Source organism: Oryzias latipes, chromosome 18 (assembly GCF_002234675.1).
Source record: "Oryzias latipes chromosome 18, ASM223467v1".
NCBI lineage: Eukaryota > Metazoa > Chordata > Actinopteri > Beloniformes > Adrianichthyidae > Oryzias > Oryzias latipes.
Window position 1 is genome coordinate 14455456 of NC_019876.2, and position 14311 is coordinate 14469766.

The window sequence follows — 14311 nt, forward strand, 5'->3', positions numbered from 1 at the left end:
ATGTCAAAGTGGTGCAATTCTCGTGATTAGGGCATAAAACGGGAAAGTTGGATTCATTGGCAACATCCCTACAATGATGGATATGGATTGCCATCATGTCAGGAGAGTGGCCTCAGTTTCTCTGTTTGGGAAACAAACGCAGCCAGACGTCGGCAGGCTTGTCGCTGTGTGTCAGGGTTCAGCAAGTAAACAAGATACGCTCAGAGTTTAGAGAGTTTCCAAGTCCCTGATTGGTCAAAGTTCAACCTGGTTTAACGTTCAAAACGCATTAAATGGCCGCTCGATTAGTGCGTAGAGCCTGAAAATGGTCACAACGTTGAGTAGCTAAGCGTGAAAGAGTTATGAACGCGGACGGTGTTTACATACCTTTTCTTTGGAAGTGGTCTCTTCTGAGCACTTTGCCGAGGGCGGAGTGAACGTAGCTTACTTCAAGGGTTAAAACGTGGTTGTGTTTGAAAGTGTTTGAGTGTGATGGAAGAACCAATAAACAATACCAAACAGTTTCTTTCCTTTTTTTATTTTATTTTAACTTTTGGCCGTAGAGACATTCCGTACAGTTTGGATCGGCTGTATGAAAACAAGGTAAGGACGCCAAACCGCTAGAAGCCAGTTCTCAGTGACTCCACACCGCAGCGTGTTTCCTACACGGATTCTTCCAACATTTTGTCTAAAGAATTTGTCTCTTTTTTTTAAACGTTTTTGAGCTTTCAGGCAAACAAACTGAACCTCTTTCATGTTAGCTCGACAACAATAAGACGCCGGTTCACATCCTGTCGCCATGCTGATACAAAACTGTTTCGTGTGCAGCAACTGCTGAACAAGCTCTCCAGAACAATGCAGATTTAGAGTTGAAGCCCTTGATTAACCTGAAACAGGCATAATAATTAAAAAAAAAAAAGAGTGGAACCTCAACAGCTTTAAAACCTTCTGTACACATGAACTTGAATGTGGCTTTAACATCATTTTTGCTTTTTTGCTTTTTCTGTTACATTTTGCATTTAAGTCCCAGGGTTTACTTTGGGGAGAAGAAATTGAAAAATAAAAAAACATAAAATTCCCTCATATTTCCCCTCTAACAGATCAACAAAGGTGGGGAAAGTGTTTCGACTGGTCTAAGTGGAAGAAACGACAGATCTTTGGTGCACGCTTCAGTGCGGCGCCCACATATTTCTAGAAAAAGTGCATTAAACAGTTGATTCCAACAATGCTACAGTTTGTTGTATGAGGCTGTAAAACAATGTGCAACCCTCAAAAAGAAACATAACGTTGCTTCTAAATACAAGATGAACCCTTAGGCGCTCCATAAGGTGCTGAACAAAAACCGGAGGGTGGATTAAGGGGGAGGCAGGCCCACAGCGGCACACAACTTCACACAAAACGTCAGTTTTTTCGGTCTTCGGATGTTAACCTGATCCCTAGATTTCCAGTTCAAAAGCATATGCATAAAAATATAATCATACGATGCATTCATATAAAAAAAAACAACGTATGCGTTCAGTATCATGAGCACGTACGAGTTGGTGCGTCTTTTACCAAATGTCTGGCCCGAATGGCAAAACTTAAAAAGACTGGAAGTGCCGCCCCCTTTCTGCCTCATCTTTTTACACAAGTGGCTCCCGTCTTCCGACAGGCTTCGCTCAGGTGGCAGCAGCGAGGTGAGAGCAGCAGCGGGGTTGCAGGAGCTCCAGGTCTGCCCTCACCTCCAGAGCCTTATTTGCCCAAAGCTTTGATGCCGATGGCGGCTTCTTCGTCCATTGCGTTGAGAACGGTTACCTGAAAGAGCCGGGAGGAAGAGGAGTAAGTGAAGTAGTCGCTGGAGGGATCATCAAAGGGACAGTACTGACCAGGATCTCCTCCCCGGCTTCATACTTGCTCTCTATCTCTTTTCCCAAGTCACCCTCGGGAATCTTCAAGTCCTCCCTGACTTCCCCGCTGTCCTGGAGCAGTGAGAGGTAGCCATCTTGGATACCAATCAGCTTAAAGACGGAAACAAGACATAAGAATTTTTTTTGCAAAAAGTAATCATTTTGTCTGCTTTTCACATAGTTTATGAAAAGGGGTTTTTGATCTGTGCTATTGTAACCCTTGTGCTATCCTAGGCATTTTAACGTTGGGAGTTGGGTCATCTAGACCCACTAGACAGTGCTCTGAACCTTTTTTCTTCAATGATTTGTGATCTTCACTGGTGTCAATGGATTACATGACATCTTTCCACCTTTATCCACCTTTGTCATGGTAGGGAGAACACGTCAATGTAAGGGCGGGGTCATCTAAGATAGCACAAGGGTTAAAGTAACAGCAGAGGAGTACCACAGGGTTCAAAGTTGGGGTCCCTTCTTTTTGTTGATAATCTTTGGATCAAATGAGTTACTGGACTGAGTAAATAGTTCTTTAGCACAAACGTTCGCCTGACATTTCAAAAAGGAATACTGCCACCAATGTGATGACTTTAAAACCAAAACTACATCACCAGTGATCATGGCAACAAATCAAGAGTTGATGATGTCAACAGGCCATTTTCATTTTTAACCGAATGGCCGTTGTTGCGACTTTTATTAGGTTTGAGTACTTAAAATCTCCATTTAAAATCTCCATTTAAAATCTGAATAACATATTTAAATACGGAAGTTTCTTGACAGATTTCTCTAAGTGGAAAACATTTAAGATAGTTTCCGCCTTCCAAAGACTGAGTCTAATGTGTTTACCTCAAAATGCAACAACCAAAAAAGTACATAAAAAAACAGCATCTCAGATCCTGCAAGTCTCATAAAAAACATTAAACACTTTCCTTACTGAAGACGATAAGTGGAAAGGGACAGTAGAACGTTTAATTCCTATCAAAGAATAACTAATTAAAAAGAAAAAACAGCATCCCAACAGACCTGCAGATTTAAGGAAGAGAACCTTTAGCACAGAGTTCCGCCTTAAAGCCCAGGACCATGGACAGATTGTATTTCACTGTCAAGCACGGTGGTAATGAGATTATGGTTTGGGCTTGTTTTGTTAAACACCTAACCAATTCAGAAAAATTGAAAGAGAACTGTGCGTAACTATGGAACAACAACTTCAGACAGCTAGCATCACATCACCTACTGAGCTGTAATCTACAAAGTGTTAACTTGGGTAGATACTATATGAACACTCTTCAATTCAAATAGTGTATGATATTTAGTACAGGGGGGCTACAGGGTTTCACATAAGCTGGAAATCCATTGTTTATAGATTGGGAGACGTTTAGCATCCACATGATGCTTGAGCAGCATCGAACCGTCTCATTGGCTGCATATCAGGTTCTGCATGAAGGCTTTTAGATCTAATAGAAAATGTGCACATGTGGCTGATTTGGCTCTATTATTTGTCCTCCCTGCAGCTCCGACTCTCTAGGGAAAACAAGCTACAGGTAAAAAAATAAAAAACAGCCCACAGTTACACATACGATCAGCAAATACAGAAAAGCCATTAGCTCCTGACTCTTGAATTTCCATACGCTCGGTTCACTGTTAATTAGAAGAGTTTGTTTTTTTATCCAATCACTGCTTTGCGTCACTTGCTTTTGAAGAATTACAGGATTATGTGGCCAAATTTCTCTAGTTGGTTAGGAGGAAATAAAAGGTGTAGCTACAAAGAACACAGCTGTAGCCTCCTAAAGCATGAAGAACTCAAGCTTCACCGTTTTTCGCCCTTCTTTTACTCTTTCAATCAGTAGGATGAACTATTGCTGGTTGTACTTTTCATTTCAAAGCAAATCTCCCCTGCCGGAAATTTAAAAATGCTTGAAATAACATCTGTCCTGTATAAGTAATAGCAACTGGAATGCATTTAGTTTTCTGTTTTTGGACATGCTGGATTTCCAGGTTTCTTCTGGAACCCGAGGCTTGTTGACCAAACACTGACGGAGGCTCCAGAACCAATAAAGAGTGAAGGGAGGTTCGGATTGCATTCCTCTACAGACATGCTGCAACAGCACAATTTGCAACAGTTATACTACTGTTTAATGCCTGATTGTCTGTGTAAAAAGGTTATAAAAAAAAAACTTCACGGTGAGGGAGTCTTAGAACACTCTGATCTGAGACATCCTGCTGCTAATGCGCGTTAGCACGCCTGCTGCATGTCGCATACGTCATGCTTCTCATTCGCTGATGTCAACAACGCCCTTTTTAGTTGACAGCAAGTAAAAGGGGTTTAGGATCCAGATAGTAGAGACAAAACTATATTTCCACACTGAAAAAAAACATGTAAGATTTTTTTTCCCAAACACCATTTTTATGAGCGTGGGTCTCTAAGGTCCCCAGCCTCACCTGATAATCCATCCTTTTGATATTTGGAACATCCATGTTATGAGTGGAGGGGCAAATATCTTCATACTTCTTACCAGAAAAGATGTCGATGCCCACGAGGTGAACCTGCACCGATCCAAAACACACCATTAGTTCTTTATTATAGATCAAGATGCATTGTACTTGCTTAACTTGTTTTTTATCATGTAAACATGCTTTTACACATATAAAAAGCATTTTTTTGTACTTTTTCTCATTAACGTTTAACTTCTAGTGACCCCTCTGTCAGTTATGCTTTTGTATGAAACACTATGATGCTTAAGTGTCCATTAATGTCCATTAACATTAATGGTTGAGGTGAGAGTGCAGATATAACTGCTCTCCTTTTACCAGCATGATGGTCGTAGTGAAATCGCTGTCGGTGTTTCCCTCACCTTAGCGTGGCCGTGCTTCCCGGTCTTGGAGGTGGACATCTCCACGATCTTGCAGGGTCGTCCTTTCAGCACGACAAAGCCGTTTTTGCGCAGAGCAGAGCACTGCATGGGGTAAGTGGCGGACGCCCCCGCATCGCCGGTCTGGAAGTCCAGCTCTGCATCGGCCATGCCTGTGGGGGGGGGGGGGGGGGGAGACGAGGCCGGTGTTTCACTCAAATTGCGTCAAATATGTACTGCTGTCAAAAGTAAAAGAGTTTAAATGTGTTCTGTTCAAAGACAATATATTGTTCTACTTCAATTATTGTAAATATTCAAAGCTACAGTTTTCATAAATGAACGTCTTAATGTTACAATAAACAATAATAGGGGAGTTTGTGGCTCTAGCTGGGGTTTGCTCAGTAAGAAATGGACCCAAATGGCTATTTTAGCCGTAAAGGTTGCAGCCCCATGCTCTAAGACAACAGCTCTTTACAAGACCCACTCTGATGAAAATGGGGTTTGTTGTCTTGTTATGTTCTTGCAGCATTTTCTTGTGCCATCTCCCTACCATGACAAAGGTGGATAAAGGTGGAGAGGATTTCATGTAATCCATGGACACCAGTCAGCATCACAAATCATTGAAGAAAAAAGCTTCAGAGCACTATCTAGTGGGTCTAGATGACCCCACTCCCAATGTCAAAGTGCCTAGGATAACACAAGGGTTAAGTAAATTAAACTCAAAACTGAATTTCCGAGTATTTCTTGATTTGAATCGTTGTGAATCAGAAATCAGAAAAAAAAAATGCTGTAGGAAAAATAGCATTTTTGTGATGTAGAAAATACACAGAGTGGGCCACAAGCTCTCTGCTCCGCTCCATTCTGATGCATCCACTTGCAGACGACTAGATCCACATATGTCTTTGTTTTCCTTGTCTGAGCTGGAATCTAGCTCCAAACTGTACGGCTGCATAGCTCCGACATTTTTGTTGCACCGTTAATGTTAGCTAGGGGGTGTTAGGGGCTGTAAGCTGACGGGAGAGAGCGTAAACACAGGTGGTCAGTCTTGCTCCATCCCAGCAGTCCCGCAAACAACTTCGAATGAACTACTGACGCTCTGCAGAAACTATATCCTAGAAAAAGACAGTCTTTTTCTTTTATTTTGGCAAAAAAAATGGCTTAATCCCAATTAAAAGACAACTGGGTAGGCTTGGAAAATAAATCATTAGATGATCGAAGTGGGAACTTAATGAGAATAATCAATCTGGTACACATTATTCCTGCAGATGGACATGATTTATGCACAGAAAGGGCGTGGCTTTTTGACTGACCGGTGATCAGTGCGTCTAGAATTGACTGGTTAAAAATCTTCTTATCCCATATTAAAAGAAATACATTTTGTAATGTTAGCTTTCAAAGATACATGCAGTCCTCAACAATCACCGTCCCTGCAGATGAAATCAACTCTGTAGAGTCATTAAAATGCACTTATGACCTAAGATAATACAAAAAATAGTCCAAATATCTAAGAGGGAAAATGTATCTTGTGAATCAAGCATTAATAAAATGATAAAAACACGAGATTAGCATGCATAACACCTTTAGTTTTAACTTAAATATCCCCGTTTTTTTAAACAATGGTTCCACTGGCTTTAAAATCCCTGTAGTCTACTGACTGAATCACCCCCCCTCCCCCCGCGCGCGCCCTATAATATGTCATAAATCCAACTTCAAGCGACGATTTGCGGCGTGCGTGTCATGACCCCCCCCCCCCCCCCCCCGGCCTGCACTGAGTGTCCGCAGTGTCTGTGGGGTGGAGGTGGTGGTGGGGGGGGAATCATCTGACTGCGGCCTACAGAGCGACGGTCCGTCTGCATCTATGGGCACGAGCGAAAATAACTGATCGGACCGGAAGTGCACCTTAAACGGTGGAAATCGGCGGATTTCGGCTCGTACTCGTGCAATAATAACTACTACAGATGACTCACTCTAATGTTTAGTTCTGCAGATTCCACGCACTTCTGTGCCCACGACGCAGATTTGTTTACAAAACTAGGGGTAGAACTGGACAGTTTGGAAGAATATGTGACGTATAGGCGCTGCAGACAGAGCGCACGTGCGTTCATCTGCTCAGGCGCAAACTCGCTCCCGTCAATCATGGATGTTGATCGGATGGAGTACTTACTTCAGGGATAATAACGGTCTCCGAGGCGGTGATGCTTATTGTTCTTCCCCCGTTAGCTCCACTTTTCCTTCGCACCTCGGTTTCCGTGTCAGTAAATTTCCCGACTGATGTTACCTATTAGGGATGTCGCGCGTCCCAGTTTTTCCTGCTAGCTTTAGCTTTTATTTTTGTTTTTTCCGTACAGACCGGTTTTCTTCCTGGCTTGAAGTTCACATTTGGTAAAGTCCCCCGCTGGGTTAAAAAAATGAACTTAAAATAAAAATAAAAAATTTCAGCCCCGAACCCTGCAAAGCCTATCCTGTTTATGTCCCGCATCCACTTTTGCCTCTCCAGCATCCAGCTCTCCACCACTGCCGGCCGGACAGGATCAGTCAGAGCTAAACAACCGCATCACCACTTCCGGCGTGCTCCTTCAAAATAATGATCTTTTTGTTTGTTTATTCTGAAAGTCAAGCTATTTTTGTTCTAATTTAAATTAAAAAGGAGAAAGAAAACATCCAAGATAAGTTTTTTTTTATTTTATTTTATTTTATTTTTTGGTTGATGTTGATGTTTAAGAGGACTATTGCTACAATTCTAAAATTCAAATAAAAAAAACTTAAAAAAATCTTTTCTTTCTTCCCCTTTCTTCTTCCTTTTTGATGCTTAAGTTTATTGTTGTATATTTCGGTATTACTCTGAATATTTAAAAAAAAATTCAAAATAAGATGTGTGTTATTCTTTCTTATTTTGGTTGATTTTGATGTTTAAGATTGTTTTGTACAATTTAGAAATTCTGAAGTTTAAAAATAAAAGTATGAAATAAATTTTTTTTTAAACGAAGACGTTATTACCATGTTGTTTCAAAAATGTCTGAAAATATATAAATATTACATATTCTCACAGGAAAAGGTAGAAACTTGGCTCCACTGCTGCCAAAAGTAGTAGTGATGGGCAGATGATTTTTTCTTTTTAAAGAAAAACCCTTCTCAATTTCAACTTAAATATTGAAAATGTTGTCACTGTAAACTTAACTTGGCGCTACTGTCATATGAACAGCTGAGTAAGAAACAGGGAAAAGGAATGTTGTGCACATGTTTGGCTTTTAATTCCAACACATCTTTGTTGGACAAAAGAACTGTTTAAATGAACTCGTGGAGACCTAAATACCACCATATAAGATAAAATAGTCACATATATTACAGATTTAGATAATTATTTTCAATTTTGCATTAAAAAAAATCAAATTTCAACCAAACCACAAGTTTATAATATAATATTAGATATGTTTCCAATGCTTTATGTATGATAACAGTAACACACAACCTGGCTGTTTCAGGCTCCACAGTTTAAAATAGTATGAAATGGGATTCTTGTGATCTGTGGGCACTGCTACACCTAAATGTAGCTGAAGCTATTGTTATCAGAAAATAACTTTACTAAAAAAACAAAAACAGGCAAGACATCACGGGGTCAACCCTTCAAAATCTCAAGAATCCTCCCAGCTGGGAGCAGAAGAGATGTAACGGCACAGTCTTGATAAGGATTACTAATTTCAATGCAAATATATAGAAGTATTTAGGATGCATTACTCATCTAAAACAAAACAAAGATTCATAAAATCACGCAACACAGACGTTTTATTGAAATTGGGAGTTTTTTTAAGGTAAAACAATAATCAGAAGTGAGCATAGAGTAACAAAAATGGCGGAGGGGAAAATAAAATAAAATATTGGAAGATACTCAAAATAACAATTTTGCAATACTTTGATCACTTATTTTTGTTTTCTTGATAAGCTTTGAAATAAGTTTAAGAGACTAAAAATAATTGTTAGTAATTTAAAAAAATGTTAAACAAAATCAAAAATTTCCATTTAAATATATGAATAAAGTATTTGCAAATTGAATTCGATTAATTCAGAAATTTAAGGTTAAAAAAAACCCTGCTTCCCCCTAGTGGTGAAAATTGGTATTGATTAAACAAGTGCCAATCATTTTGATGAAGGAAAATGTTTGATTAAAAAAATTTAGAAAATGATTTTTGTGAGGTCTCTGTTTTTAAGATATCGTATTTATTTAATGGAAACTTATTTGAATTCCCTCAAAAAACATTTACAAGAGAAAAAAAAAATCATCAGATGTGTTTAAACTGAAATCTTTTGGTTTTACATGGAAATGAAATTTCTTTAAATTGCACAGTTTTTAAGCACAAAAAAAGTTATTTTAGTGAATACAATTGTTTTAGATTAATTTTAACCTTAAAATTTAAGAACAATTTCACCCATTTTAAATAGGGACTCAAGTTTTTCTCAATTTAATAATAAAAGTAGATTCAATTCTACAAGTGGTTCTGTTTTAGACAGCAACTCCACAGACAGTCATACAGAATTTTCTTCATTATTAATTTTTAGAAATAAGCCTTTATGAAGGACATATTTTTTTTCTTTAAAACTTTCTTTAAAATATGATGTTATTGTGCCAAGTCCTCTGAACAGAAGTCATCCTAAGGCTGCTCTAAAACCCATAAAAATAGCTTTCTTTTAAGTAGTGATAGATATTTCCATAGAAAGAAAATTAATTAGACTCTTTAAAGGGGGCTGTTGTCATTCCTAATGACAATAATTTGTCAATTCATCCTCAATAGACTGACTTTTTTGTGCAATATCTTTTTGTTAATATTTGACAATATTTAAAATATATATACAAATTAGATTCTAAAAACAGGCAAGACCTCTTATGTGACAACCTGCATTTCCAGTATGAGAAATCAGGCTCCTGTGAGGCATTCCTGCCCTGCACCTGTCAAAATTGCCCTCCCAATTTGCCACTCCTCCGCAGCCAATCAGATCCGAGCAAAGGTGCCTCGGCAGCCAATGAGAACGCGGCTTCGGCTCCAGCGCCTCAAGGAATGCCGGGATAAAAACTTACAAGTGGTGAGTGAACAGCTTTCGAGAGGAGCTGGAGGGAGGGGCTATAGAGGAGTGATCAGGAGTCCAACCGCAAGCATGACCGACACCGAGGCGCAGAGCCCCCCACCATTGTTACCGGCGGCGGAAGAGAAACAATCCGAGAGGAAAGTTATCGGTGGGTGCAGAATTAAAAAGAAAAAAAAAGATTTTTAGGTGAAAGAGCAGTGAAACAACTTTTTTTTAAGGCGTAGAACGTATTATTATACAAATATTCGACACGACATTAATTACTAACGAAATGTCATGAAACTTATATTTACTGTAAACTGTTACCTGTATTTTCCCATTAAATAATGCCACCCGTTGTGAGTATATCTTACTTGTGGCGCGCGCGCTCTGTCTCACAGCTGCAAATCGTTTAATTAATGACCAAATCACTACTTGGACTAGCTTGACACATTTTCTTGCCTAACGGCTTCATCCTAAACAGCTAAGAAGTAACTCTTAACTCTTTAAGAAAGATGTCGAACAGTTGAGGAACGCGTCTCCCTTGTGACCCAGGGGTCGAGCCTGTTTCAAAGTCTTACTGTTAATGATTAATGCTTCCAGCCAGATAAGCATGCTCTCTGATGACTCTTTAAATGTGTTGTTGCAGCCACAGCTGTTCAAGGCACAGTGAAATGGTTCAATGTGCGTAATGGCTATGGCTTTATAAACAGGTACTCCTTTTTTTTCCTGATTCTTTTGGCTCCTTTCTGACTTAACGAGGAGAAGTAATAATTTGATCTTGTTAATTGCAGGAATGACACAAAAGAAGATGTATTTGTTCATCAGGTAAGATCTCAATAAAGCTTTAATGGTTTGATTGGAATGGACTCTTAATAAAGTTGTCAAATTAGACTGCGATCAAGAAGAACAATCCCAGGAAGTTCCTCCGGAGCGTTGGAGACGGAGAAGTTGTGGAATTCGACGTAATTGAGGCGGCCAAGGTGAGTTTTGTGCTGGAGTTGTTAGCATTTCCTCAACTTTCAGGAGGAGTCTAACTTGTATTGCATGTAGGGCTCAGAAGCAGCGAACGTGACGGGTCCAGGTGGTATTCCTGTAAAAGGCAGTCGCTACGCCCCCAACAAACGGCGTTTTCGCAGACGGTTCTTCCCCCAAGGACCTCGACCTGCTGACCAGAACAAGCCGGCTGAAGGACAAGTCGCTGATGGTCATCCAGTTGCCGACGGAGACGGGTCAGAGGAGGCGGGCCCTCTCAAGCCACAGCAGCAACGTCGTCGTAGACCACGAAGACCACCTCTTAGTGAGCGAAACGTAAGCAGGAAAAACGCACGAGTCGCACGACAAGGGAAAAAATTATCTGTATTTGACTTGAATAATTGTATAATGGTCGATGAGGAGAAACGTGTCTAACAAAAGTAAATCATAGCAGAATATTATCATCTCTTTGTCTATTGTAAAAGTTTTCCCAATGGTCTTTTAATGATTATCCTGTTTTTAGCCAAAATCTAAGAAATGTCTTTCTGTGACCGTTTCTGCACAGCAGCAGGAGTTCATTAGAAATTTGGCTCAGAGCTCTCTCTCCTGCTAGCTGACAGCCCATCACACCCCAACCCAACCTAACATTAGTGATGGCGAGCAATATTGAGCTATGAGCTGTACAGTTTTGATCCAGATTCCAGCTCAGACGAGGAAAACAAGACATACATGCATCCATTTGTCTGCAAGCAGATGCATCGAAACAAATTCCTACTCTGTGTAGCTACACAGAATATGGCAATAAAAACCTCTTGAATCAGAATGCAGCAGGGAGCTTGTGGCCGGCTGATTGCAGCGCCTACATCACTGCTACAAGCTTTTTCAAATGGCATTTTCGTCTCCTCCTGATTCACAATGATTTGAATAATAAATAAAAATCAAGTGTTATTTTAAGCTTAATTTTCTTCATGTCCACAATCAGAAAAATGCCACAAGAACATGTTAGAAACATAATTTATCAGTGGGGTTTTAAAAGCCCAATGGGATGCTGTTTCAATGGAGGATGAGCGGGAAATATTTGTTGCAAACTTGCAACTAGTTCTAAAAAGTAACCTTCAGCCAGAATCCTTTGTCTTTGTGAAAACTGAGTTTTGACACTGACATGATTGAGTAGGGAGCAGCTTTCATGCCTTTTTAATCTTCATGGATTTGCCTGTTCAGGGTCAAGTTGAAGAGCAAGTTGAAGAAGGTGGTCAAACTCTGCAACCACCACAGCGGCGGAGATTCTGGCGTCCATACCGCAGGTAGTTTAGCAAGCAGAATGCTGGAAAAATGCCAATCTATGCTTCCCAGAGTCTCCTTTTTATTTTTTCTTAAATAAATCCTCTTGTTCAGACCGTTCCGCCCTCGCCAGCCACCTAATCAACCTGCTGAAGACCAGAGCGCGTCTGCTCCGGAGGAGACCAAAGATGATGGGGAGGTGAAGCCGGTAGAGCCCACTGAGGGCCCCCAGACCAACGGCGAGGCAACAGACGATCAAGGCCAGAAACGCCGCCGACCGTCTAGACGACGCAGGCAAAGAAACTCTGAGTCCTCTACCTCAAAAGTAAGTGAAGTTAAATAAACTTCATGGACAGTTCTTAAACAGTTATGGTGACTGTGTGACGGACAGTACAGATTAGTTGGCATTGTAATGTCTTTGAGCCAGTCTAATGCTGGATTTACTCTGGTCCGTCTGCGGTACGTCTTCATTGAGTTTGATGGCAGTCTGGCTCATGACTTGTCAGTTTACGTAGTTTCTGCATCTCTGGTGCGCACCCCTCACTTTGGCTTCTAGAGGAGGGGGTTTGTCCTGCCACCCCATGTCAAGGCGTTCATCCAAAACTTTTGCAGTCAGGTCCCATGCTTTCTGCTTCTTTACAGAGTCCTTGTAAAATTCATGTTTTTGTGTTGCATGTGTTTTGTACGTCCAAAAAACTTTGGTCATCCACAGTGAAAATGGACTGTTATCTGCAGTGTTGACGTGCATCATCACGTAGACATATCTCTTTTAAATATAAAATTGAATTTATTAATTTTTACCTTCAAAGTATAACCAAAATATTTATTTTGAAACCTGGACCCATTTCCAATTTCCCTGGCTTTTTGCCATGAAATCAAGGCATCAACCGACTGAGATGGAACTTTAGTGTAAAGCTTGTGTTGCAGGGCACAGACGTCAGATTGATGAACGTTCAAACAAATTTTTAAGGCAAATGAAAGTTTCACGTGCAGGTGGACTAATATAAATCCAGTTTAATCTTAGGAATGTAGTTTAGTTTTTTTTAATGGTTGCTTATGACTTAAACCTTATCTCCATGTGCAATGAAGAATGATGCAGAGAAGTCTGCCTCAGAGCCTGGAACCCCACCTCAGACCTCAACTCAAACGGACCAGACGCCCCCATCACAATCCCCACAGCCATCTCCAGAAACTCCCCCTGAAGCCCTGCAGCTACCAGAGGTAAACCTGCTTTAGTTTGGTTGGGTAGTTGTGTTGCTGTGCTGATTTCCTCTGCTTTACTTTTAACAGCCAGCTGCCCCAACAGTCCCCACGCCAGCAGAGTGACACGCAGTCACATGACCCTGGGCAAGAGGTGGGAGCTCTCTTTACAGCTGAGCGGCCCTGGGTCATGGGGGGGTTTGGGTTGTTCTGTATACCATGTTAGCCATTGTTTGAAGGGCCTCATGGACATCGATGGACCGCAGAGTCCACTATGTGTTTAAGACGCAGTGATGGCGCTAAGGAGAACAAAAGGATTTTTAGTCTTGAAAAAATGTGGCTTCTGTTTGGACTGGGCCTCTTGATAGTTCTAGACCTTATTTTTTTTTTTTTTAGTCTTTAAACTAATCTGTTTCAGGATAACATTGTCACCTCTTTATTTTCCAATCTTTAAACCTCCTTGGCTTTTATTTTTCTTTGTTTCTTGTAGGTCCTTGGGTTGGAGGACTGAACCATTTCAGAGCAGATTGCACTCTTCTCCCCTCCCTGCACTCCCCATCCTCCAACCCACCTCATTCTGTTTTTGCCCCCTCTCCTCGTCTCTTGTATGTTTTTATACAGATATGCCAGGGTGGGGAAGATGGCAGGCAGTGCTGGTGGGTAGTTTAGAAGCTTAAACAGGTCTTCAAAAAGAAACGGATCAGTCTCCTAAAAAAGTAATTCTGAGCCCCGTTGAAAGAACTTTTCTTTAATTGAACGGATGGGTTACATCAAGTAGTTTAAAGGAACCTGCCTAGCATTTTATTTCGCTGTTTTAATTTAAAAAGAAAAATAAAAGAAAAAAAAGAATCCAGCAGGTGTGCATTTGATGTTGCATAATGGGAGCCAGTTTAGTTGTTACCTCCTAAAATTGTTGAAATGGTCAGTTCTCATCTCTGCTCAGCTGGAGATGGGTTGATGACAAACTTATTTTCACATGTTTTGTGTTTTTCTTTGAGGGGGATTATGTGCAATGTTGGTACTTACATGCCAATTAATAAATCATGTTTGCAAGTCTCATTTGCTCTTGTGGGCAGTGTCTTCTTTGAC

General features: G+C 40.5%; 2 protein-coding genes across 3 annotated transcripts; one reads left to right on the top strand and one right to left on the bottom strand.

Moving 5' to 3' along the window:
* Positions 1–510: 510 nt before the first annotated feature.
* On the bottom strand, positions 511–10374 carry eif5a (eukaryotic translation initiation factor 5A). Of its 2 annotated transcripts, none has more exons than XM_020711647.2 (5): positions 10141–10374; positions 4712–4881; positions 4299–4403; positions 1845–1976; positions 511–1773 (listed from the first exon to the last, which is right to left on the bottom strand). In XM_020711647.2, exons 2-5 carry the CDS (start codon positions 4877–4879, stop codon positions 1711–1713), a joined length of 468 nt encoding a protein of 155 aa, XP_020567306.1. In that variant the 5' UTR covers positions 4880–4881; positions 10141–10374; the 3' UTR covers positions 511–1710. The 2 variants fall into 2 exon arrangements, with proteins under 2 accessions (XP_020567306.1, XP_004079846.1); XM_004079798.4 differs by lacking the exon at positions 10141–10374 and adding an exon at positions 6873–7262.
* ybx2 (Y-box binding protein 2) lies at positions 9768–14281 on the top strand. The gene is given in 16 exon segments (XM_004079797.4): positions 9768–9935; positions 10416–10479; positions 10561–10594; positions 10660–10749; positions 10820–11047; positions 11049–11077; positions 11963–12045; positions 12137–12201; positions 12204–12347; positions 13112–13147; positions 13149–13243; positions 13313–13331; positions 13333–13376; positions 13713–13761; positions 13763–13789; positions 13791–14281. Coding segments are annotated over 16 exon segments (1182 nt in total). The 5' UTR covers positions 9768–9856; the 3' UTR covers positions 13887–14281.
* Positions 14282–14311: the final 30 nt, after the last annotated feature.

Excerpts from the sequence above, each read along its gene's own strand:
- eif5a (XM_020711647.2), bottom strand. The coding sequence starts at position 4,879 with ATGGCCGATGCAGAGCTGGACTTCCAGACCGGCGATGCGGGGGCGTCC. Across the intron at positions 4,404-4,711 it reads GGAAGCACGGCCACGCTAAG|GTTCACCTCGTGGGCATCGA; the intron begins GTGAGGGAAACA and ends GGATCGGTGCAG. Across the intron at positions 1,977-4,298 it reads TCAAAAGGATGGATTATCAG|CTGATTGGTATCCAAGATGG; the intron begins GTGAGGCTGGGG and ends TCCGTCTTTAAG.